The sequence below is a fragment of the Perca fluviatilis genome, chromosome 10 (genome assembly GCF_010015445.1).
Source record: "Perca fluviatilis chromosome 10, GENO_Pfluv_1.0, whole genome shotgun sequence".
In the NCBI taxonomy this organism is placed as follows: domain Eukaryota; kingdom Metazoa; phylum Chordata; class Actinopteri; order Perciformes; family Percidae; genus Perca; species Perca fluviatilis.
In genome coordinates, this window is record NC_053121.1 from 25232623 (window position 1) to 25257847 (window position 25225).

Here is a 25225-nt window from a genome sequence, read left to right on the forward strand (position 1 = left end):
TTACTAAACTACTAATTAAAGCTGGGCAATATATCGATTTTGTATCGATATCGTGATATGAGCCTGGATATCGTCTTAATGGCTGGATTACAGTAAAGTACAGACTGTTATAGCTTTTCTATTATTTGCCTGTACCCACTTAGTTATTATATACACATTAATGATGATTATTTACCAAAAGTCTCATTGTGTAAATATGTTTTTGTAAGCACCAATTGTCAACCCTACAATATCGCCACAATATCGATATTGAGGTATTTGGTCAACAATATCGTGATCGTTTTTTTTTCCATATCGCCCAGCTCTACTACTAATTGTAGAGTTTTACTGAAAATTACAGAGTTTATATGTGTTGAAACTTTTTTTTAAGTTGATGTGTCCTATGTGTCAGTCCCATGTGGAAGAAAACTTACAGGACATACCAGAACATTGTATTTATTATTAGAACTATAATAGGAATAAATACAACATTGATACCATGTTTAGTAGCACAGTTCAGACAGGATTAATTCTATCACAAAATAGTTGTACTTTTTAAAATGGTACAGACCTTTCACAAACTATTTCACAGTACAGTATGTATCTTTATTGATCAGTCTTGTGTAGTATTTCAATTTCAAAAGCAAATGTTTTTACAAAAGAAGGCAAGAAGTGGCTTGTGATGCTTTATCATAAATGTATAATACTGCTCTATTCAACAAAAATATAGTAATAGTGTATTTGCATTCATTATCATTTATTATGTATTTTTTTACTGTGTAAGTACAGTACAAGTCCTGCTTTCAGTGTTTTCATGATAGTTTTTTGCATTCTTACAATATACATGTTGAAAAATATAATTCAAAACAAATTAGTACATGTTGTCACACAAAACTGTGCACACAAAACTTTAATCTAACCTGATACAACAATATTGCTAATCGCCTAGTAAAGTTTTAAGTCATAATTGGATTTGCATAGCCAGAAATGCTAACTATTGGGCAGAGTGTAATTTAGTTTGATTAATCTTGCTAATCATTACAAAATATCAGGAATTGAAACTCACTCTATGCACTTGTCCTGTGCTCAGCACTGTTTGTTTTGGGTGCAGGTGCCAGTAGCACGCTCAAGGTACAAAGATACAACGGAAACACAAGAGTAACTATCTACTTCTTGGGGAATTTGTTTCACAGCAGAAGACATGGATATTTGAGTGAAAGATGACGAGAGGGAAAATACATATAAAATGGAAAATAATGGTTCAAAAGAATTTTTTTCTTGTACATTTTCCTGCCTCATTGTCACGGGAGCATCCTGCTGGCAGCGATATCTTACGCCTTACGCTCCGACATCCAAGGAGAAGGTCACACTGCCCAGGTAGCGGTCAGTGGGTGAATCATTAATGATGCCCTTTCCATTCAGTTTGCATTGTACTTGGATGTGAGTGTCGTACTGCACTCCTGCAAAACGCACAGCCACCACCGGTGCAGAGTAGTTTACCTGAGACAAGATACACGAGAGATAAAGACATGACAGGTGTTATTTTAGACCTAAATAAAATTGTCTATATGTTCCACAAGAATGAAACTTTCACTCACATGTCTGAGCTTCCCATAGTATGGATAGTACTTCAGGTCAAAAATGCTTTTAGGAAAGAATTGGATTTCTCCTAAGGCTTCTGGAGGTCCTTTCTGAAAGAGGAAAAAGTTAGGTTTTCTTGACATTTTCAGACATGCTGCTTATCGCTGGGATAAAATTACATGCAAGAGTGTGATGATGGTTACTATACCTTTACTCCACAAGTCACATTTATCGGTTTGCCCTGGCCAGGTAAGTAACCAAGAATCTATTGAAAAGTAAGAATAGTGAGTAGAAAGTCTCTCTCTTTTTTAGTTCTATATATATACTTCTATGTTTTGGTTTGACATGTCCTCCAACTTTGTAGGTCAAAACATTGTATAGATTAAAATGTTGGTAGCTTACAAATGTCTGTGTGTGGACAACCTCTCATTTTCCTAGGCATGCTATTATTTGTTTTCTTCAACAAGGATAATGTCTTTATGCATAAATAATAAAAAATTCTAACTTGTATAAAAGAAAATGTAAGTTACCATTTAAAATGCAAGTGCACAAATGAAGTCATGAATCTTCATCCTCTCCCTGAAATGGCCACAAGATGTCACTCACTGAGAAAACTGTGAGCTTCAACAGTCCAGTAACACACTGTGTTCCTGCTGTTTTATGTTCCCTCTTTTGTTTGTACTTTTTAAAGTGTGCTGTTTTACAGGTTTTGGTGACTGAAACCCGTCTTACCCGGTTCATTCGAAGGAGTACGCATGGCCTTCCCTGAGAATAGCCATAGTGGGGGTCCTGCAGCCCCGAACAGTCCCCCAACCAGGACCTCTTAAACTGACACGCTTTCCGCTCTGTGCTCTCCTCCAAGTCGTCCTGCATGAAGTATCTGTCCTGTGCGCAGCGAATATTCTTCTTCTCCTGCGCACCATCGTTATACGCTGAAAATGGAGGACAGGGAGAAAGAAGCAGAGAGGGAGGGAGAATGAGAGAGGCCGGCATAAATAAACCCTTGCTACAGCAATGCTCTGCCAGATTCAGGCCTCTGATTAAGGAAGCTTGACAAAAGCAGGGTGAGAAGAAAAAAAAACGACTTGAATGGCTGCACTCTGCCCACAAAGAGGCTTCCCTTCCCAGCATGCTCTGCAAGGACCAAATGGAAAAAGGGGACAAAGGTAGTGAAGATGAGGATTAACTCATTGCATGCCCGCTTAATTTTAAACAAACTCGACAACCTCCTCTGACCCCCCCACCCCCCTTCAACTTTAACATCATCCCCCACAATCAACCAACTCACGTCTTAGATATTCATCCATAGACTTTGCGTACTTCTTCCAGGATTTGCGATCAGAGGCGTTGAAGGCGATCTCATGGCCTTCTAGGTGTGGAGACATCGTCATACCTGCCAGTGGAGACCCAGAGACAGTCAACTGTGCTGAGACTCAAATAGAAGCAACAGACTGAAGGACAGTCAAGCAGAGAGACGAGTGGAAAATGACAGCCAAGCATGCAGTGGAGTGTTTTGAATTTAGGGTTATATTTACCTGGTGGCATCACTCTATCATTGAAGGTTGGATGGTAGGGACTAATAGACCACATGAGGCAAAACATACAGCCGCCAAACATGGCTGCGAGAAACACATAAAGTGCAGTGTAGAAGAGAAGGATGAGGCCTGAAAGAGGAGTAAAAAAAAAAAAAAAAAAAAGGAGTGAACATTTCTGGTGCAGTATTTGCACAAAAGTGGTTACATAATAGACAACTTAGACATTTCTCTGTTCCAAGTGGAGAACAACAATGAACCATTAAGGATTTCCTTTTTTGCTTGGACTCTGTGGTCTGTCTGGAGTCCAGCTACTGTCCCTGATCAGGATTGTCACTAATTTGTTTACTCATACAAAATTGCTGTCCCCCCCTTCTTGCAAATAACTAATAATAACTTACAGTTTTGCTATAAAATCCACTGTACTGAGCTAATGTGAAAACCCCGTAACAAAGAAACCCCAAAGAACTATCATTGTTCTGCAATTTTCAATTAACAATTCATTAGCAACTAATTTAGCCAAACGTGCCCTAAATTAAATGGCTTTTGCTGTGCGGGCAATTTCACAGGGGACTAGCTGCAGCCAGCCTTGCGTCCCCAGAGCCACAAAGGCCTTTCTGTTTGAGCTCAGTGAGAATTCTCCCAGCTGTCCTTTCACTCAGGAACACAGTGAACCTCCGGTTGCCATCATAGTGAAGGTCTTTTGCAGTCATAGAGGCTCGGCCAGCTCCAAGGAACCCCAATCACCCCACTCTGGTATTGTGTCCCTGTTACACACTCGTCTCACAGGACACACAGCACAGACTTCAACTCAGGGCCTTTCTTCATCAGACACATGGGCCCCACTCCTCTCCACAAGTGTGCACACACTGGTTTTGTTGCTGAAATGAGCTCTTAGCCCTGCCTGGGATCCAGGATTTCAGCTTATGCCAGTAACACACTCTTTCCTTATACTGTATATTCTCTCTACACTCATTTGGATCATGTTTGCCATTGTGTACAGTGGACCTAAGGGAGGGGGCTCAACAGTGTCACATAGCAGCTACCCTGGAATACCAAGAGGCTGCTCCATCATCATTGACTCAACAAATTCGTCCAGTCTGTCGCTGCTGCCAAATAAAGTTTGCCTGCACCAAAGCTCAATTTGGCAGTGAGCTCTATGGATAAAAAAAAGAGCATCTCTTAAGTATTTATCTGCAACTGAGGGGCCATAAGCATGTTAAGTTCAGCGACGGGGTCGCCAAGGCTTTGGGAAAGAGGCTGTGGAGAGCATGGTAAGATGTAGAGGAATGTGATTCCCGGCCAATGCGAGGCCCGGGACAGTGAGCTCCCGCTGGGGATACGTCCCCAGGCAGTCTGTTTTTGTCGGGCCACTCTGAATTGTCCATGCACCTATGTAAACATTGAGCATAAGGACACACACACACACACACTAGCAGCACAGTGAGCAGAGTTCCTGGACTGGAGAGACATTTCTAACCCCCTAAACTATCCCTAAGTGCATCTTTTAAAGACATTCAAACACCATGTGTGCTCTTGTTTAACACAATTCAAACTGTAAAGCATTCAACATTAGATCTGTAATTATTGGACACATGCAGTATAAAATAAAGTACTTTTGAATTAATCCAAATGTCCCCCTCCCCCCCATACATCAATAACATAGAACTTGTCTTTATCGTTAACTCACTCCAGCTCTTCCCAGAGCGACCCATGAATTCCTTGGTCTCTGCATTCCACAGGTATGTCTTAATGTCAACTATTTTCTGGTGGAGCGTCCTCTCGGGTAACGGCCTGCGCTTCCATCTCTCAAAGTTCAGGTCTTCCTGCTCTAGAGGCTGGTGCTCTGCCAACTCCTCTTGCTCTTCCTCCAACTCTTGGCCATGTTTCAGTATCACTTTGTGAGGCTGGTGGAAAGAAGAAGGAGAGAAAAAGCCCTCACCACACATATTCTCAACTGCTAAGTTCTGCAGTCAACCTATTTTCTTTTCAAATCACGTTCAAAAAAATTAAAAAAAAAATCCTGCATTATAATGAACAGACAGAGCTGGATGGTCACTTGAAGTCTTTTTTTTAGATGTTACTCACTGACTCTCAGCATCCAGAGGCCAGGACACACAGATCCCAGAGGAACCACAGGATGCTTGAGAGTGTCACTGAAAAGTCAATTCATTCGTGAGAGTTTGGCTTTTTGGCTTTTAAAAGTATCTGCTGTTAAATGTTTAAAATGCTGTTATGCTTTGGGTTTGGTGCCAATAAAACCCACTTGATTATTGAGTTAATAACTCAACTCTGCTGTTTATTAAAAACAAATCCTGTGCTAGTGGAAGCGATTCCTTAATTACTGCATCTGCTTCAGTGAATAAAGTGATTATAAACTTATATGTTTTCTATTTAATGTCAGCACTTACAAGACTTGGTGGATGATTTTTAAGGAGCGTCTCTTCAGCTCCTCCCTCTGTGGAACTGGGCTCCATATTCTTCACAGAAGGAAAAGGTACTTGTTAAACTAATCACATCTACCATGCTATTGACTTAAAGCGACACCTCTTTAGGCTGCAAACTTTTCAAGCTCAACAACATGATCAAAACTTTTCACAACAATGCCAAGCTATCTGAATAACTCAATCTGCATTTACACACAAGAAATAATTAGTCCTATAGGCTAGAGTTGTAACAAATAGAATGTCAATGAATCTGACATACCTGAAGTTTTCTTTGCAATAGAAACGCGTCTTAATATGTCGAAAGCCCTCTTGTACCCCAGAGGAAAAAAAATAATCTTAGTCAAAAAGTATTTGGGGATTTCATTAAAAAGTTTTAGGCGTGCAAAAGGGACCGGGTGTGGAGAACCTCTTGCAACTAGGCGCGCATCATAGTGAATGAACGCTGGACAGAGAAAAACTGGGGGTGGGATACAAAGTGCTTTTTTTTGTCCTAGAGACGTTTTGGCAGCGGCCTGGGTCACAGCACTGCATTCAGTACACGCACACCATCAGCCATTGTCTGATAGGGCTAAGTCTGAAGCAAAACCTGAATACAATATTTATAGCTTATCCCAACACAAGACACGGTGGTCAATGCCTGTGGCTGCATACTGTACGTGCACAAAGACACTCGGGACAATTGACGTGTTAAATAAAAAAAAACATATGTATTATTTTATTGTTGACCGGGCCTATATAAAGCATGAAACAGAAGAATCATAAATTAAATATCGGCCATTGTGTAGGCTATTGTCTCTTCACATTCATGCATACTGATCCAGTTGCCAACGCCAGCAGCTCCATAGACTCCTGCAGCAACTGCTTACCATAAGCTCCCCTCTGGAGAACTTCAACATGTCCTCGTTCCTGATCCCATCTGCACGCCGGTCACGTAACGTTTTGTTACCCCATGTAAAAAGTGGGAGAGGGGGGGGATTGGGGGACTTTTTTTCTGCTTCTTTACATGAAAAGAGAAATTGCGTCATGGAAAAAAATCTGTTCTTTGAGATTTGCGCGGCAAAAACGTGCACGTGTTCTTGTGTGTTTTTGTGTGTTTATGTGTGTGTGAATTTTACAGTGAAGGCCAGTGATTCTTCTCGCCACATAAGGACAAAAGCAAAAATCACCAGAACACTTAGCTGGGAAAGCCATGGGTTAGCATTAATTGCATGCACCTGTCCATGCAGAGGAATGATCTAAAAAGGATTTGTCATTCAAAATGGTATTTATGGCTTCTTACATGCAGTTACAAACTACATATTCCATGCATTGTCCCTAGTGGGTATGTGCATTTGTGCAGGGCAAGCTGCATGGCCGGGTTAACCTGCTAGGGGTCAGGGCACAAATTAGTTGCTGGGCCCCTATTAACCTACCTGACCAAAATGTGTGGTAATTTGATTACACAGTCAATAAAGATGCTCAGTTTGCTTGTTCAATAATCCAGCCTTATTTGGAGCAATTTGGGAAGTTCCAGTGCCTTGCTCAAGAGCATGGTTAGCTGTATAGTATGTTTGCATACCTTCAGGTATGAATGTGGAACTGTGTGAATGTGACAGGTCGTCGTTGCAAATGAGAAGTTGTTCTCAATCGACTTACCTGGATAAATAAAGGTTCAATAAAAAAAAAAAAAAAAACAGAGCTGCCCTTCAGTTAATTGTTTGCCTCTTAGCCATCATGTACACCTAACAAAAGCAATTGGTTGCTTCGGAACAAACTAGTTTACATTTGTTTCATCGAACAGATTACAGACCTTCCTGTCATGTAATTTGGGCAGAGTTTATGCTTTTTAAGCAACATGACAGTGACATCATAGGATGTAGCTGTAAAAATACAAATGTGTTGTTTAAAAAAAAAAAATCAGGCAACTGTGTGCACCGCAATAGCACAATGAGTTAAAAAAGAGCATTTTGTGATATTTAATTATCAGGAAAAATTTGCTGTGTGTGCTGTACAGCGCTGAAGTCAGGATTTTAAGAGATACTGAGGTCATGTTTCCAAGTCTTTCACTGTAATTACAACCCCCTTTAGAAATTATGCAAAATATGTAGCCTACTTTTTTTTTTTACATATTATTTATTAGGTAAATTCTGTATTTTTAATTAACTAAATAAATATAATAATTCAAATAATGATAAATAACATTTTCTGGAATGTTATTTTCCCTAGGCCTACATGAAGTTCTAAATAACATTTCAAACACCTAACAGGGCCAGGAATAAAGTGTCCGAACACTGAATCTTTATTTATTTAATTAGTTAGTTATTTTGCATTGGTACAAAAACTAGCCTAATTCCCAGAAAAAAACACAGGAAGCAATTAGCCCTGTCATGTGACAAATAAAATTGCAAAAAAAAAAAAAAGGGGAGAGAAATGTGCAAAAAGAGAGAACAAAAAAATATAATCCAGGCAACATATTTAAATCTAAATGTATATTTAAGTATGGTTTCCTGTTAATTTTACCTCTTTGATTTTTTTTGTGGTTGCTGACTGTGCATTTTCAGTTTCATATCTGATCATAGACTGTATAAGTATCATACCTGGATTTTCTCTTTTTAATGCTGCAAATGAAGTATAGTAGCCTACTTTCCGCCTTTATAGCTTACCTAAAGTAAAATATAAGATAGGATACTAAACAAAACATGGGGTCCTTTTAATTTTGGACGAGATGGAATTGTGTAGGCCTAGCTACATTAAAAAAAAGTCTTCAGAACTAGTCTATGGTCAGACGTAGGCCTACCTGCTCCCTGAATGTCTAAAGCTCTTGAACGCAACGTCTATTTCTGACAGACGATGGCGCTCGATGCTTGGCCTGAACACTGACCTGTGTCAGCTCCAACTTTGACTTTCTACCAAACCACAACAAGGAGCTCCAAATCTGTGTAACGCAGTAACGACACACACAGAGCAGTATAATCGACAGAACAGAGACGAAAGTATTATGAGAATATCAAATTAATTATCTGACGATTCAACATTTGGTAATGGAAAGTAGTACATGACGAACATGGCGTAAACGGTCACGTACTTCGGTAGAAACTGGTATGTTATAGCCTATGAGTAGTAGCCTATGGTTCGCTTTGAAACAAGTACAAGTAACGACTGTGTAGGCTACTTAGTTTTTTGAGTAGCCTATGTGTGTGACATGCGCACACACAGCCAGCAGCAGCAGCAGCAGCAGCAGCAGCGGCGACCCACCACCGTCCCGACACCGACACACTGTGAGGACGGAGACCGGCAGACGTATCAACAGCCGCGGGGATGTAAATGAGACGGCCTCGGGGCTCGGCGGGGACGGAGGGCTGTTGTCAGAGAATGCCACAGCAAGCGAGCACGCCGTCTGCGTTAGCTCAATACAGGCCGACGATTGTACACAGTTAGCTCTAACATATACAGCGAGTAACGTTGAGTCGTGACTATTGTTTAATTATAAGCAAGAGGATCGTCCGGGCGGACTGCGTTAAAACAGCGTCTCTAGCCAGCATGCCTCCTGCTCAGAGCCTTCAATCCAGCGGACTGACCCTGTCTGAAACAAGCATGGGTAGGTGTGTGCAAGGTCAATGGCGTGTCTGCTGCAGGTTTCATCAATTCAATAATATATATGTTTGACCACACTGACTGCGGGGACGGTATTGAACGCTGGATGCTTCTTTTAATTGTTTCACACACTAAGGTAAACATTTAGGCAATTAGTATTTGTTATTTTTGTCGATTTAAAACAGTAACGGTATGTTTTTCTCTCTCTCTCTCTCTCTCTCTCTCTCTCTCTCACAAAAGCAGACAAAACACTCGTTGCATCATCAGAGCGTTGTTGTTTTTTTTTCTAGTCCAGGCCGCAGCGCGTCACTGCAGGTGCAGCGACGATGAGACTGTGGGATGCTCGGCTGCTTCCATAAAAATTAAAGGAATAAAATGGTCCATTCGTGTAGGCTATAGGAGAAAATATGTGAATATATTTACAACATTTTAGTAGACTCTTGCCCAACAGGTAATTCTCAATAGTAGGCTATAGATTGTTGACACAGTAGGATCATAAGTGCTTTAGACTTCTTCCTTGTAAGGCAAGGTTGGAGAAAGAAAAGCGGTCACTTATTAGAGCATCACTGGACTGGACTGGAGAGGAGAGGCAAAGATAGGTTGGTGGTGTAATCATATTGATATGGTTATGTCACACAAACCATATGTAACTCTGATGTATGGGGTCATCTTCAAATATCTACTTTGTAATAGTATTTGAGTAAGCAGAAGTAATCTTACCTCTACATGAGCAGTATTTACTGTAAGTCAAATAACCGGTGTTTAAATGTATACATGTTGTCCCCTGGTCTCAGGTAAAACTACAGTAGTAAACAAATCTACCCATGATTTTGAGTTCGAGCCAGAGGACATTGATTAAATAAAATGTGTCAACAATGTTTTTGCGTAAAACTGTTGACAATCGGATAATATATAAAGTGGCAAAATATTTGACCTTAAAGCTAGCATTGGATGATGTGATCTTTGCATCTACTGATGCAATACAGCCTCATGTTGTCGCAATTAACTGTAGTTTAGCATTTGAGACCAGGAAATTAAAACAATCTACAATACAGAATTACAATGAACACAATCCCAGAGGAACTGTAATTTCATCAGAATATAATTGTTTTTGTAATATATTTTCCAGCTCTTCAAGATTGTATACTGTGTATTTCTAGATAGCGAGACTACTAGATCATTAATCTCGGAGGCTGTCATCATGCAAGCACCCTAGTGAGAAATCTTGACAGACATTATGTATTTTCCCTGCTCGGTGTAGTGAGTTCTTATTAATCTCCAGGTTGGAGCATCATAATTCAGTAGCAGCGAAATCTGTCTGTGGCTTGCCAACTCCTTATTTCCGAAAATGGATAAAACATAACTTAGAAGTGACGTGGACGATCTTATGATGAGCTTTCTGAAAGAACAAATACAACAAGAGGTAAACAAAAATAGATGGAGTAGATTAGTAGTAGTAGTAGCCTGACTACTGCTGGAACAGATGCATTAGAGAAAATAGTTAACACTGCATCTAAAATAAAATGACTGGCCACTTCCTCCTGTCCATCTCTTCAGTTTATATTGTTTGACTTCACCAAAAGGCCCTGAATATTGTTAGGTATGATATTCAGCTAGCAGCTCTTTAAAGAAATGCCCTCTGAAAGGAGTTCAGAGTAAGTTTAAAAGATGCACATTTCTTAAGGCTATTTGGCCCTTGAGTGGTGTAAACCTTTGGCACTTTGTTTTTAGTTTATGGTTGTCTTTGTAGTTGATGATGCATATTGTTTATATGTTTGGTTATTTGACCTCTGAATTGCAAACCTCTCACACATTGTCAGGTATTTAATTTTTGCTTAATGCACATTTTGTTATGTATTTGAATATTCTCTTGTGTAAATGATGGTTGTATTATTAGTATGTTGTGCACTGTGAGCTCACCAAGGAAACTTCCTGTCAATATTTGTTGTACTGCCAATTAAGTGAACTCATTTGATTTCAGTACAGGATGAAAACTCTGCTTTACAAATATACAGTTACCTGGCCTGACAGGATGCATACATGTATCGTATAGTATGTTTGTTTTCTGTAAAAGTATTCAAAAACTTGAATGCCTCTATTAGACAGAATACTGCAAAGAGCTGATTGGATATGAGGAGAGAGAAAGGGAATGATATTCAACAAAGGTCTCGGACAGCAATACTTGAAGAGGCTGTGTTGTTATTATATGATGAACATCTCAAAGCTGTTAATTTACATTTTTGACACAAATCAAGAGAAAAAGCCACATAAATGGAAATATAATGATGAAAAGTAATTGTAAATGGCTGCAAATTGTTGAATCAACCGAACATTTGGAGCATGTCAGGAAGTTTTCCCACTTAATCAAACCATCATTAAAGAAAAGTAACATATATGAATATCATATATGAATATGTAAAGTTAATGTTGGGCACTTTGTTTTATGTTTTTCAAATCAAGTCTAGTTTAGTTTATTGTCATATACATGAAACTCCAGTCCAATCACACGTCTCTTTAACTACTTCCCATTTCATCAATTCTTGTGGTGGAGTCTAGTTGCAGCCTCATCCTTTAATTTCACATCACTTTCCTGTTCACGTCACAGCATTAATGTGCACTCATTTGTGGTTTTTTTAGGTTCCTTTAAGAGGAGGAAGAGGAAATCCATAATAGTGACAGTGTTGCTGCTCATCGTATCTGTGCTCATCCTCATCTTTGGCCTGGCAGCGACTACCAGGACGCAGAACATCACAGTGGGTGGCTACTACCCAGGAGTCATTGTGAGTGCACATTCACACCTGCATGCAACAGCAACAGGCCTGTCCCCTGTCAGAGTTCATAATGAGTGAAGTGTCAGTGAAGTGAGAGTGCTTTCAGCCAGCTCTTCCCGCTCCTGATGAACCTAATTACTGAAGGGTCTCTGAGGGTTGAATTTTCCCCACATTCATTATTCAGCATCAGTATCATTATGGGCTGAGTGAGGCGAAGTATCTCAGTCCATAAATGTGTTTTCTTCACAGTACTCAGCTTTTAGCGTTCTGCTGAAAGTAAAGAGCGACCATGAAAGCAGCCCCTGTAATGTCAGCTACATTTCCGTAGATGCCTCTTCTAATTTCAACCTCAAATTAATCATATTCATAGTTTAAATCATTAAGATAACATGTAATGTACAGAGATTGTGAATAGTTCATAACACTGTAAACATGCTAAAGTGTTTCTCCAGGGTATGACAGAAAAACTTGATTTATCTCACTGCAGTATGAAATCAAAGCTTTATGGTCAAATTAGATAAATGCCCTAACAGCTATTTTCTCTCTTTCCAGCTGGGCTTTGGCTCTTTTCTGGGAATTATTGGCGCTCATTTGATAGAGAACAAGAGGCAGATGGTAAGAGGATTTATATTACCTTTGTGCATTGAGATCACTTTCAGTGCTTGGTGTCTCCTTGTCTTTACAGTCACAGAAAACTATCATTAAACTGCGTATCATTCCCAGTTAATGATACGCAGGCCTGATTATGTTGTCAATGTGACAATAGACATAGCAGACCCGACCCAGACTGTGAGTCCCACTTGGCCTGAGACGTCCGGGCTTCAAGGGAGATGCAGCCAGAAATAGAAATAGGTTGTAAGTGGAGGAGGGCAGATGTCCACACCGGAATGTGGGGAAGGAAACTGCAGATGAAGGGAGCAGGTGGAAGATGCCGGGCGGGGACTGTCAGGGCTGAAATGAAGAATGAGTTTGTACTGTGCCACCTTTTCACATATCGCAGTTTGGATGCCATCGGGTCCCACAACTGACCGAGTTACACCACGCTGCCTCTGATATCTTGTTTCCCATAACATTTTATTACATAGAATAAAATGTGTTGATATATTTCATGGTTTGGGGTATTAGAAGCACACATGACTTTTGTATTGTTACATTTTCAGTAGAGCTGAAATGATTAGTTGACCTACAGAAAATTAATTGACTATTTTACTAATTAATTAAATGCTTAATTTATATTTTAAGCACAAATGCCGACAATTCACTGCTTTAAGCCTCTAAAGTGTGAATGTTGACAGGTTTTCTTTGTATTTTATGATAGTAAATTGTATAAAGACATGCATGCTAGGTAGAGTAACTCCTGCCATTGTCCTTGACATAGGTACTGGCATTACAGGAGGAGTTGGTCACGGGGCGCTGGACTAGACTTAGTTAGGATGGGTTAAATGCAGCAGATACATTCAAAAAAGGTGTTTTCAGTAAGTTAAGAAGAATAGCTTTCTAAATTTTTATACTTGTAAATAGGAGAAATTAAGTGAATCATAACTGATAGAAAACAAACAATCAACAAATTATCCTGTTAGCAGACATCAGCAGCAAACTGTGCACCTTTTTATATTACAGTTTAAAATAAAGGATTATGAGTAAAAGATTTAAAAAAAATGTAAAAATATTGATTTAAAATGATTTTATTGATTTAAAAATGGTCCAAACAAAGTCAAAGGGTACATAGATGATACATGTAGGTATGAATCCACTCCATGTAGTGAAGGGTCTTACTGAATGCCACTCAAAACCTAAATATTTTTTATTCCACATTTGCCAGTTTATCCTCGAAAAACATGTTTGAACATCTTGATGTTTAAAGCCCTCGAAAACTTGGTTCCAAAACTTAAGTATTTCACTATAACATCAAATAATAATGACTAAGTGTGTAACAATCAAAGTTAAAGGCATACTATGCAGTTTCCATTTTTGTCAAACAGCGAGCCCTAGAGTCGCTGTGGAGTACTAGTATTTAACCTTACCTTTGCTGCTTTTTAGCTCTCGCCAACGAATAAAAGCCTGGCCGAGTGGGACTCTTGTCTGGTTCCTCACGCGGTCAGTTTCTCGTTTTATTTATTTATTTAAATATTTTTGTGGGCATTTCTGCCTTTATTCGATAGGAAAGCTGAGACATGGAAGGGGAGAGAGAGGGTTGAAGACATGCAGAAAAACTGTCACACGTTGGACTCGAACCCCGGACCTTCCGCGTTGAGGAATAAACCGGCCACAGTTTCTCGTTTTCTTATCCTTGACTCTTCAGACCGCGCTTTCTTCGTTTTCTTCATCGACTCTGGCCACAGTTTCTCGTTTTCTTATCCTTGACTCTTCAGACCGCGCTTTCTTCGTTTTCTTCATCGACTCTGCCATGATTCACGTCTGAAATGCGTGCTAGTGTCTTCCATAGAGGCTGCTTCTTGTTGCTGTTGTATGTGATGTGCCGTAAGGCAAGTCGTGATTCTCGCGAGATTTGGCGGGGCGCCACCTCTCAAACCCCCCACAATTTTTCCAGCTAAGCCCTGTCCTCTTCAAACCAGTGAGAGGAGCACACAAGAGAGCAAAACAGAAATTCATAAATTTAAAATAACTCAAACTGTTGTAGTTTTGCAGAAAATAATGTGTTGCTGGAGGGCCAGGTCCTTCAGAGTAAAAAACTAAGAACGACAACTCGACTAACTATCAACACCTTTGCCAAATCATAAACACAGTGTTGAAAATCCCTTGGTTTCTCAATCAAATGCTTTCAGGTGTATTCATGTTAGTGTTGTAGAAAGCTTGGCACAGGCATAAATCCCTGTTACCTCTAGCTGTTGGAGCTGTTGGAGCCTCCTTCCTGTGAGCTCGGCTGGCTGCAGACAGGGTGGGGTGATGTGTAATTGAATACATGCTGCTGTCTTTCATTAAGGAATGAAAGGAGGAGCGTTAGTGGAGTGTGCGGGGGATTAAGGGTTGCAGTGCCTATAAAGAGCTGGGCACAGGGCGCCCAGATAGCTCAGTTGGTAGAGCAGGCGCCCATATATAGAGGTTCACTCCTCGACGCAGCAGGCCCGGGTTCGACTCTGACCTGTGGGCCTTTGCTGCATATCATTCCCCCTCTCTCTCTCCCCTTTCATCTCTTCATCTGTCCTGTCAAAAATAAAGGCTGAAAATGCCCAAAAAAGAATCTAAAAAAAAAAAAAAAAAGAGCTGGGCACCGTGCCAGCCACAAACACCACTGGAGCTGGGTGACGACCGCAGTGCGCTGTTACTGTCTTTTACCCAGCCCAAAAATTTAATTTATAGTCTCAAAATCATTTTAGTGTGATGAAGAGTGATGCATATGATGTTTTCTTTCACAGTTAGTGGCATCTATTGTCTTCATCAGTTTCGGAGTGGTGGCTGCCTTCTGCTGTGCTATTGTTGATGGAGTGTTTGCTTCCAGGCACATTGTAAGTATCACTGAAGCTTCTACTTAATATAACCCAACTGATAAATTATAAATATGGATAACACTTATGCCCTGACTTATAACAAGCTGATTAATCAATGCCATCCCCATTAAAGCTTAATAGACTCTGTCTGCATGAGACATACAGTAAAACGTCTGCCCTTCTGCAAGGGCATTGCTCACATATGTTCGGCAGTAGCAGCTGCTGCACCTTTCTCAGTAAGAAAAATGTATTTTGTAGTAGGAGATTATTCTCCATGACGCAAAATACTTCAAACAATACATTACCACTAATGCAATCTTTAAACAATTATGCTAAAATAGGTTTACTGGGTGAAAAGGGAGATCAGCACCATTATGAGATCAGCACCATTAGCAGGTTTTCATTTGCCAGTGGCGTCAGTGAAATGGAAAATGGGACATTTCCTTTCAGATAGTTTTTTTGTACACTGAACTACAAAGAGCCTTACTGTTGCATGAAAAGGAATTAGTAATATGATGCAGTGACAGACTGAAGAGATACACAAGAGGACACAATCCTTTCTTGCTTTGCCTCAACTATACATACATCAACTGTAGGGCTGCACAGTTAAGTGCATAATAAACACAAATGGCAGCTTCCTGCTTTACCCAGTTAATAATCCAGCCTTGCTTACCAGCTTTCTAAGCGGTTTTGATTGATGAATTAGAGTTCACTCATGATTAACGACGCAGTCGTTAATCATGCAGCACTAATCACGAATGAGTTCTTGTCTCTTTTTGTTTCTTCTAATTCAGTGTGTGTTTGTCAGTAGACCAGTGATGAATTGTGCAGTAAAATGTGTTAAAATGTTGTTAATTGTACGGCAGGACCTCAGGCCTCTGTATGCTGGCCGCTGTGAGTATCACTCCAGTGGGACTGAACGTGATGTAAGAAACACATAATTAACTTTCTGTTTACAGAAATACAATGAATTCATACTCAGTGTATGTGTAATTGTTAGCCTTGCACTTGTATAGGGACGTTGTTAAGAGCCACAAGTCGACCCAAAGTGAAAAGACTTAATAATTTAAAATGAATTTTGTCCTTCAGGTGCCCTGTCAGACATCATCGCGCACATGTAACCTGCGTGTGAAGGGCAACACCTGTTACTGCTGCGACCTCTATAACTGCGGGAAGTGAGTATGCCGACAACCCTCTGAGTCAGTAGCTACTTACTTTGCTGTGTTGCTTTGATTGTTTGGATTTTTTTATGTGTACCGTTGTGCCATTTTTGTGGGCGATTTTTTTGCACTGCAACGTTGATTGTATTAGAACAAGAATGTTTCTTTTCTTTTAACCTTTGTTGCAGAGAACATCCTCTTATGGGACTTCAGAATAAAGATGTTTTGAAAAAGTTTAGGAAATCATCCATGATTTGGAAGTAGGTTCCTTTTTTTTTCTAGAACCATATCGGCCATTAATGATCAACTCATGTTTTTATTTTTGTGTGCCAATTCCACTTCATGTCCTCTTCGTGTTCGACCAAACACCCATTCATATCCTCTGTGTCTCAAGCTCTCATTGACTCATTAATATCTATAAATTAAAACATGTTGTATGTCTTTCATTGTGTCCTGAATACAAAAAAGAAAAACTTTCATTATGGACTTTTTGTGGCTTGACTGTATGCCGTCTCCCTCTCTGTTCCACCCACTGGGCTAGCCGTGTAGAGGTGATTGGAGGCTACCATGAATACACAGATGTGAAGAGCTGCGAGGACGTGGTGCACCTCTATCACCTGTTGTGGTCCGCTACGATCCTCAACATCGTGGCCCTCTTTCTGGGCATCATTACTGCTGCGGTGCTGGGAGGCTTCAAAGACATGGTGGGTACATATATATTTACCAGCAAAGAAGAGAAGACACCATCCGGCAACTGAGTGTAAATTCTGCTGAATGCGTTGAAATAACGTATGAGCTGATGTTAAGGCTTTTGTTTTGTAAGTCTCTGGTGATTGAACTGACCAATATTTTTCCTGTCAGACTCCCTCGGCTGTCTCAGAGAGCACATCTGAACCGGAGACCATCACAGCTCCAGTCCCCTCACAGCCCCCTCCACCCACCACCACCCTCAACTCATATTACAACACTGCCCCCTGCCTGCCACCTTACACTGCCTACGACCTGCAGGTACAGAGCCCCTTTAAATAATCAAACAAAATCACATATGCAGTGATTTAGTCAGCAGTTATTCTCAAACCAAACTCTTGAACAGGTCATTCTAATAAATGTTTTGTCTTCCCCGCAGGGCTCCTACATGTTCCCGGACTCCTCCGGCCTGTCGGATGACTCCCAGTCTGGAGCCAGCCACCTGTGGCCCACCATGATCCCTCCACGCTACTCTCCTCCTCACAACCATCCTGATGAGAAGCCCCCACCGTACAGCCCGTAAAATGGCTTAGAGCAAAGAAGGCACCTGAAACGTTACCGGGTGCTGATTGGGTGGTTTGAATGCACAATTCCTCTGGGCTTTTCCTCACTATCTTTGAGAACTGTGTTGAAGGAAAGGTGGCGAGGAAGAGGATGGCCGCGGGGCACACTCCCTTTGAGTTCAGCCCAACACAAGGAGTGTTTGTCTTCCTGGGCACCACTCACTCTCATGCTTACAGCGTGTGTGTGTATGCGTGTGTTTGTGTGTGCGTATACACATCAAGAGAGAGACAACCGTTTCAACGCCAGGACTGTTTACACATCTATCTGCCTTAATGCAAATGGGCTATCAGCGCTGCAGCTCTCGGCCTTAATCTGGCATAAAACTGGACTTAATCTGTACAAGGTCAAAAACTCTCCTTCAGCTCCTGCTTTATGTTCACTCCTGTTTATTACATATTGTAAATGCTTCCTGCATCGAGTAACACAGATGACAACGTCCTCACTGTTTGCACTGTGAGGATCTGGACTGATGAGCACAGCTACGTACAGTATAACCCTCCTATGATATCAAACCCCAGTTACATGAAAGCTTTGGTGTCTTCCCCATTTTAGGAATCAGATAGAAAATGAAAAACTAGTTGTAGGCCCGGGCAGTCGTTTCTACACTTGTTAATTAGGCAAAGTTAGCAGTAATGGAGGTATTACATGCTCTTAATGTATGTACAGCAGTATTATACACAGATGCTCTTTTAGCAAGCTAAGCCTAAGGTATACAATCAGATCATGGTATCTATTCATCAACCCTTCAGTTTATGTTCAAAAATATCTTGATCAGTTTGTGGTGAACTTTGCAGAGCAATGAAGAAAAAAGCTATTCTGCAGTAGTTGTTAAGGAAGTATGATTACGGTTACACCCAAATATCCTATTTATTGTGTTTTCACTGAAAGCTGCAAAGCAGGTAAGATTATTTCATCTCTCCTTGTAAGTAGTCGCAATATCACATCTATGAGTCGAAATGTGTTGTCTTTGTCAGGAAGAAACCTTAGTAAGCCCGAGTGTAAACAGTCGGTGCTGGATTCACTGACATGAGATGGGAGATCATGAAAATTAAAAAAACGGTTGTTCCCTGAGGAAGAGTTAAGAAGAGTAAACTATGTGAGACGGGTCGCCGTCAGCTTTAATCCCTGCTTTTTATAATTTAAACAACACACTCTCAGGGGCTGATTGTCAGTTCCTTTTTGTCTTGCCATTAAAAAAAATGTTTTGTGTAATTCAAATGGTGTGCGTTTCTTTTAAGCCAAGCTAGCGGTGTGGTCGGTCGGTTCACCACTTTGTCCCAGACTGACACATCTCAACTGTTGGTTAGGTTAGATAGGTTGCCATGACACAAATTTACACAGACGTTCATAGTGCTCAGATGATGATCCCTACTGACTTCAGGGATCTGGACTTTTCCTCTTGTGCCACCACGAGGCTGACATTTTTGGTGTTTTGGTGAAATTCCTTTTCAACTGTTGGATGGATTGCTTTTAATTTTGGTGCAGATGTTCATGTCCCCCTCTAAAGATAAAACTATGATAACTTTGGTGATCAATTAACTTTCCACATAACACCATCAAGTCAAAACTTTTTATAACCACATACCTCAAAAAGCACACCTCAGCTTGACTTTCATGTTTAGTGCTAATTAGCAAATGTTAGCATGCGAACATGTTAAATTAAGATGGTAAACATACCTGTAAACATCAGCATGTTATCATTTAGTTTAAAGTCTGTCTTTTTAATGTCTCAAAGTGTCCCTGAGCGAAACACTGCACCTCAATCTGCTCCCCGGGAGCTTGACAGTGGCCCGTTGCTCCTAATGCTTAGGATGGGTTTAATGCAGAGCTCTTATTTCACTATGTTGTGATGTGTACAATTGCATTTGGTAATGAACAAAGTTTAAGTTCATGACACTAGTGGCTTCAACTCTTAATCCCGAACTCCAGACAGGATTTCGTATAATTTTTTCAGACTTACTATACTTTGCGAGAGACAAAGTGATTAAGACTTCTGTTGTGTTCATTGTGAGATGCTAAAGAACGTACCTCACACAACCTGACACAACAGTAAATAAATAGCAGATGCTTATGTGCTGGTAGTGCGAAAGAATTAAGTTAAAATAGTAAAACAATAATTTATTTACCATTAGGTAAATAACAGTCATTGCTAATTGACAAAAAAGGAAGATTTTGTACAATGCCAACATAACCGATTATTTAATTTTGTTGCTAAAACGCTATTAAACTAATAAATACATCTGAAACAGTAAAAAAAATAAAAATAAAGTGATTAACGCAAACATACTGTACATCACACAACAATGTTAATCTGTTAATTGAAAAACAAATTGAATGACATGAAGTAGAATAGACTCCCATGTTAGCACTACTTTTTTTTTTTACTCATACTGACCAATCACTAAATTTTAAAACAATGGAAGAACATGATTAAAAATGTAATAAAAATATTACAAACAAATCTTCTGTCTGATCCAACACTAAGTGCTATATGTACGGACTGACATAGTCCTCAATTTATGTCAATCCTATCATCACATTTGTATGCAAATTCCCTAGCCTACACTATGAAGCTGGCAGATTTTGCATTAAAATTACATTTAGGGCACAAGGAAAGCAAAGAAAATAAAAATGTACAGGTGTATCAAAATAAAACAGAAGGGGTTTAATGGACAAAAAAATCCATTACTATTTTTTCCAAACACTGGAAAATTAAATAACCATTGTATATCTTCCCTGCAACAATACCCACATGGGATCACCAACAATCACACAATGAAAAAATATATTTTCCGATCATTATTAACATTCTCACTCAAATGGGAACAAGGAATCATCAGGCCAGAAAATCCATCTGATTTTCAAATACAGGCTGAGATTCATGACTGATGCATCTGGTGGTGATGGACTTAAAATGTAAGCAATCATGTTTTATTTAATTACAGGCATCATCCTGTATTTTACATATCCTGTGAAAAAAGGGTTACCTGGTTACAGACAAAATCATCAATTTAGGTTTCACATATTTTATGAAATGGAGCTCAGCGGGATGCTTAATGTCTTTAACTGATTCAAACAACATGACCTGCAGAAACAATAGAACGAGAAATGAAATGTCTCATTTCAATGCTTTGTCCTCCAGATACTTCAGCAGACATCTTCTAGCTGATCGAGCTATAACTTGCCTCATACACTGAACTATGTATTTTTGCTAATGTGACGATCATTTATTCCAATGATACAAAAGATCAAGGCTATTACACAAGCAGAGTAATGTGAGTAAAGGTACGGTCACATTACACTTCCATCCTGCAACTATTCACTCCGTCTCACTTTCACTTCAACTGAAGACGGCTTCAACTGCTGCTCTGACATTATTCTAGATTGCATCATCACGAAATTCATTAAAATATTACACCATAAATGTCATTAAACAGAAAGGCTAATGTGACTGTACCTTAAGCGGACACTATGAGAATTACATAAGAATATTGTTGACATGGAACCAAAGAGGAAAAAAGGGTCGGGGGCACCTAAAAGGCACAGGAAATGGAGCAGCGCGTGTGTTGCTCAGTAGGTCTCTGGTATAACAAAGTCAAACTCTGTGGCTCCTTGTGGAGGACTGTTCATGGTAGACTCCGGTTGACTGTGAGCATCAGGCGGCATGTGAGCATCGGACTCAATAAAGATGTCGTCCCAGTTCAACATCCTGGTCTGGGTGGAGGAGTGGACGTCTTCGCCGACGCTGGTTATGTGATGCACGCTGCCATCCTCGGATATGACCGGGACCCCCTGCCCGTCAGTACTCCACGAGTATGGCTTCATCTGCACCGTCTTACACGGCAGGAGTCGGTACAAGTTGTTGTCTGCATCATCTTTCTCTTTCCTCCCGCTGGGATCCTGGTTGTGGACTTGCTTGCAGTGGGTGGACAGTAACTGGTAGTTCATGAACATTTCATTGCACACCAAGCACTGGTACCTCCTCTCTCCTGTGTGGTGGATTTCATGTTTAGTTCTGTACTCGGCCAGTGCAAAGACCTTGTTACAGTAGCGACACGGGTACTTCTTCTCCCATGAGTGGGTGTTGAAGTGACGGCGGAGACTCGTCAGACACACGTACGGGCGCTTGCAGACGATGCACACATAGAAAGTCTTCCCATCCATGATCAGCTCGTAGTGATCCTCAAGCTCTGTTTTGGTCCTCTTCTTCTTCGGGCTGGCCTTCGGGGATGTGGGTGCTTTATCTAGGGGCTTTACAGGCGTTGCCATTAATGATCTCTTCCCTTTATTGGCTTTAGAGCCCCCTTCGCCTGGATCGTCCTTCACTGGGACAATGTCATAAGTGTTTTCTCCAATATTGGCATACACTTTACAGCCTGATGAAATTGAATCAATTTCTGTTGCTGTATTCAGCGTCACTGTCTTTTTTGCTGCTATAACTGATTTGGGTAAGTTAGTTTGATTTGCTTGGCTATCAGACACATCTAAGAGCCTTACTTTGAAATCCCCTTGCTGAGATGAAGCAGACACTTGCTTCTTGTGGACTCCCATTATATCACTGTTTTCAGAGGTCTGAGAGGCACTTGAGGGCTCAGGGGTGAAACTGCCTAACCTGGCTGGCGTTGTGGGAGCACTTCCTGAGGAAACTCTGGCAGGGGAAGACGAGTTATTGGAGCTGCTGTCTGGACTGCGCAGAGGGCTGCTGTTGGGGAAACTGGGGTTTGGACAACTAATGACTGGAGGCTTTGTAGGATATGTTTTCAACGGGGTTCTGGCTTTCTCTTTCTGTTTTGCAACTGCATGGTTTGATTCTTCATTTTGATTTGGTGCTGCATTTTTTGAATCAGCTATATCCACATCAATGACCTCACCAGAGTTGGCTTTCTGATTGGCTGCTCTGGTTTGTGCATCTGTACGTGAGACAAACATAACATCATTGTCCGAGTCCTCGTCATTACCTGCAGGCTTGCTTGTCTGATTGAATTCCTCTGCGGATATTGAGAAAGACTCTGCGATGATGGGCATCATCTCTGTGGGTGTGTCACTTTTGCTCCCTGTCTCCTTAGACAAACCAGGCAGACCCTTAACTTGTGATAATGGTGACCCCAAGTTTGCAATGAACTTGACTCCCAGTATCTGTCCAGCATTGATGAGCTCCTCAAGCATGTCAGAGCGGACACGGAAAATCTTGGCGCTGTAAATGTAATTAAGAATCTCCTCAAAGATTTCTGCTCTGATGAAGTTTAACTCGATCACTTGTCCAGCTACGCTGAAGAGCTGGTGGAAATATGTACTTGAGGCAGACAAGATTGTTTTGTGAGCTCTGAATTTCTTGTCCTGTATGATAATGGTGACGTCACAAAATAATCCATGGCTTCGCTGCTCATTCATTGACTTCAGCACAGCTGCTGAATACTGTGTGTCAGTTGCAGATATCAGCTTTAGACTTGGCATGGCTGTAGCGAAAAATCAAAGAGAACAAGTGAGAATCAAATTTCTGAGGGCACCAGAAAAGTCAAGTTAATTACAATATGGTGACATGCAAAATACCATTAGGTGCTTCAAAAAAATATAAAGTTAAAAGGTTTGGAGTCAAATTCAGTTTTGGTCATTTTCATACCCTGCTTTTCCAGTTATAACAGTCAATAAAGTTTATTAAAAGGACGTCTAACCTAAAACCACCTCTGACTTGGTTCTCTTTTGTTTGTGCACATTGGTCGTAGCCAAAATGTTACAAAGCACGTTTTCTGACTAACAAAATGAAATTTACAGAAACACAAACAACAGGCTCCAAAATGGCCATGAAGTTGCAAATGGTTCAACCAAAAATTAACATGAAGGCATGATTTATTTATTTTTTGCGTTAGCTTAAGAAGATTGTGCCTTGTAAACTGGCTGTTTAGATATTACGACTGACTTAATAGAAGAAAATACTATGAAGTTCTCGAAAAGGCCGTGATTTGATGCAAACAGTGATAGAGCATGAATGTGAACATCACTGTTTACAGTAGTGCAAATGTTAGGCATTCTATGCGAGATTGGGGAACAAAAACAATAACGCTAGTTTAACAAGAGTGTGGTAACAAGCTGAAATATCAGTCTCGTATGACATTGTACAAGTGCGAAACTACGCTTATTTAACTTTAACGGGGACATTAGCTACTTTAACGAATCTATTATGGTTGCTTTTGATTAAGTCATATCCAAACGTTGTTGTTTCAGCCAGCTAACAAAAAGGTAACGCTAGCTGCGTTTCCTCCCTTCTTCCTGTTTAATGAACCGCGGACAGCGCGGCCTACTATTTAGCATCCCTTTAGCATGTTAGCTTTAAATACAACACCACAATGGATACATGGAATCTTGCAACTTTAAATAGCTGCACATGAAATGAATATTTTTTTACCTGCAACCTTGATGTTTTCTGCCAAGACTAAGCAGTACCACTACCAACGACTGTAGTAACTTACTTAGCTGGCTACAGACAATGGCTAACAACAGACAGCTTCCCCTGCCAACTGCACTGCAGCCTCATTGATTGAACAGCCACAAGGAGTCGCCGTCGTGTCGGACTAACAACTACACAATTAAACTAAAAACTATTACAAGACATATTACAAATAACAGGTTGACTTCATGTTAGCATTTAAACACCATTGAAAGAGGGTCTGGACGTTATTTCTGTGGAAAACTTACTTTTCCACGCCGGGTTTAACGTCGAGATAACTACCGGTTCATTGCCTTCAAAATAAAAGTGTAGAGACGTACGGACTTTGAATAAAATCAACTAAAATACCTGGGGAGCTCAGTTTAGGTTCAGATTCTCTTCTCAAATCAGGGCATGTCGAAGACCCTGGGGAGTGGTTGAAGTCTTCATGAAGCTTATCGGACATGGTCTTTCGCATCCTTCCCCTGTATTTATCATACTTTCCCGCGTGTTTAGCGTTGTAATGCCGCTTCATATTAAACCCCTTAAATAATACTTTCTGTCTACAAATGAGGCACGTAGCGGTCGCATTCAACTCCGTAAAAAAGAACTCCATTGCTAGTGCCTCCTCAACTTTCATGTTCACCGCCGGTGGCTCCACGTTTCCTTTCAGCTTACTTACAGTATAAGAATGCATCCTGCTTTACTGAGCTGTTACGGCGCGTCTCTATTGTTACAAAAAACGCACTGCTACCCACACTCACTGAATAGTCCGACAAGTACCAGTGTGGTCCACATTCCACATGTTTGGAACTTCCTGTGTTGTGCCTGCCCGCCAGCAGCCAACATCTGGGGGGCGGGGGTTTACTTTTCTACCTATATTTCACATGTGGCTCCTCTTAGTAGTAGGCTAATTCTAGAGTTTAATAAACAATATGACTCTAAACGTTCATATGCTATAGACTTAAAATCATTGATCACCATTGTTGAACCACACA

At 40.5% G+C, this 25225-nt stretch overlaps 3 protein-coding genes across 10 annotated transcripts; 1 reads left to right on the top strand and 2 right to left on the bottom strand.

Annotated features, from left to right (window-relative positions):
• Positions 1-563: 563 nt before the first annotated feature.
• On the bottom strand, positions 564-5992 carry atp1b4 (ATPase Na+/K+ transporting subunit beta 4). The gene is made up of 9 exons (XM_039814350.1): positions 5799-5992; positions 5504-5572; positions 4783-4999; positions 3096-3224; positions 2849-2953; positions 2293-2492; positions 1769-1825; positions 1578-1670; positions 564-1479 (listed from the first exon to the last, which is right to left on the bottom strand). The coding sequence occupies exons 2-9, from the start codon at positions 5567-5569 to the stop codon at positions 1318-1320; spliced, it is 1029 nt and encodes a 342-aa protein (XP_039670284.1). The 5' UTR covers positions 5570-5572; positions 5799-5992; the 3' UTR covers positions 564-1317.
• A 2952-nt stretch (positions 5993-8944) lies between these two features.
• Positions 8945-19021, top strand: tmem255a (transmembrane protein 255A). 6 transcript variants are annotated; one of them, XM_039813588.1, is made up of 11 exons: positions 8945-9116; positions 11750-11892; positions 12436-12498; positions 13924-13980; positions 15261-15350; positions 16199-16258; positions 16422-16507; positions 16681-16752; positions 17028-17196; positions 17354-17500; positions 17619-19021. In XM_039813588.1, exons 1-11 carry the CDS (start codon positions 9059-9061, stop codon positions 17760-17762), a joined length of 1089 nt encoding a protein of 362 aa, XP_039669522.1. In that variant the 5' UTR covers positions 8945-9058; the 3' UTR covers positions 17763-19021. The 6 variants fall into 6 exon arrangements, with proteins under 6 accessions (XP_039669522.1, XP_039669523.1, XP_039669525.1 ...); XM_039813589.1 differs by having other exon boundaries at positions 17034-17196; XM_039813591.1 differs by lacking the exon at positions 16681-16752.
• A 1121-nt stretch (positions 19022-20142) lies between these two features.
• zbtb33 (zinc finger and BTB domain containing 33) lies at positions 20143-25010 on the bottom strand. Of its 3 annotated transcripts, none has more exons than XM_039813585.1 (2): positions 24597-25010; positions 20143-23259 (listed from the first exon to the last, which is right to left on the bottom strand). In XM_039813585.1, exons 1-2 carry the CDS (start codon positions 24922-24924, stop codon positions 21374-21376), a joined length of 2214 nt encoding a protein of 737 aa, XP_039669519.1. In that variant the 5' UTR covers positions 24925-25010; the 3' UTR covers positions 20143-21373. The 3 variants fall into 3 exon arrangements, with proteins under 3 accessions (XP_039669519.1, XP_039669521.1, XP_039669520.1); XM_039813587.1 differs by lacking the exon at positions 24597-25010 and adding an exon at positions 24497-24530; XM_039813586.1 differs by lacking the exon at positions 24597-25010 and adding an exon at positions 24207-24490.
• Positions 25011-25225: the final 215 nt, after the last annotated feature.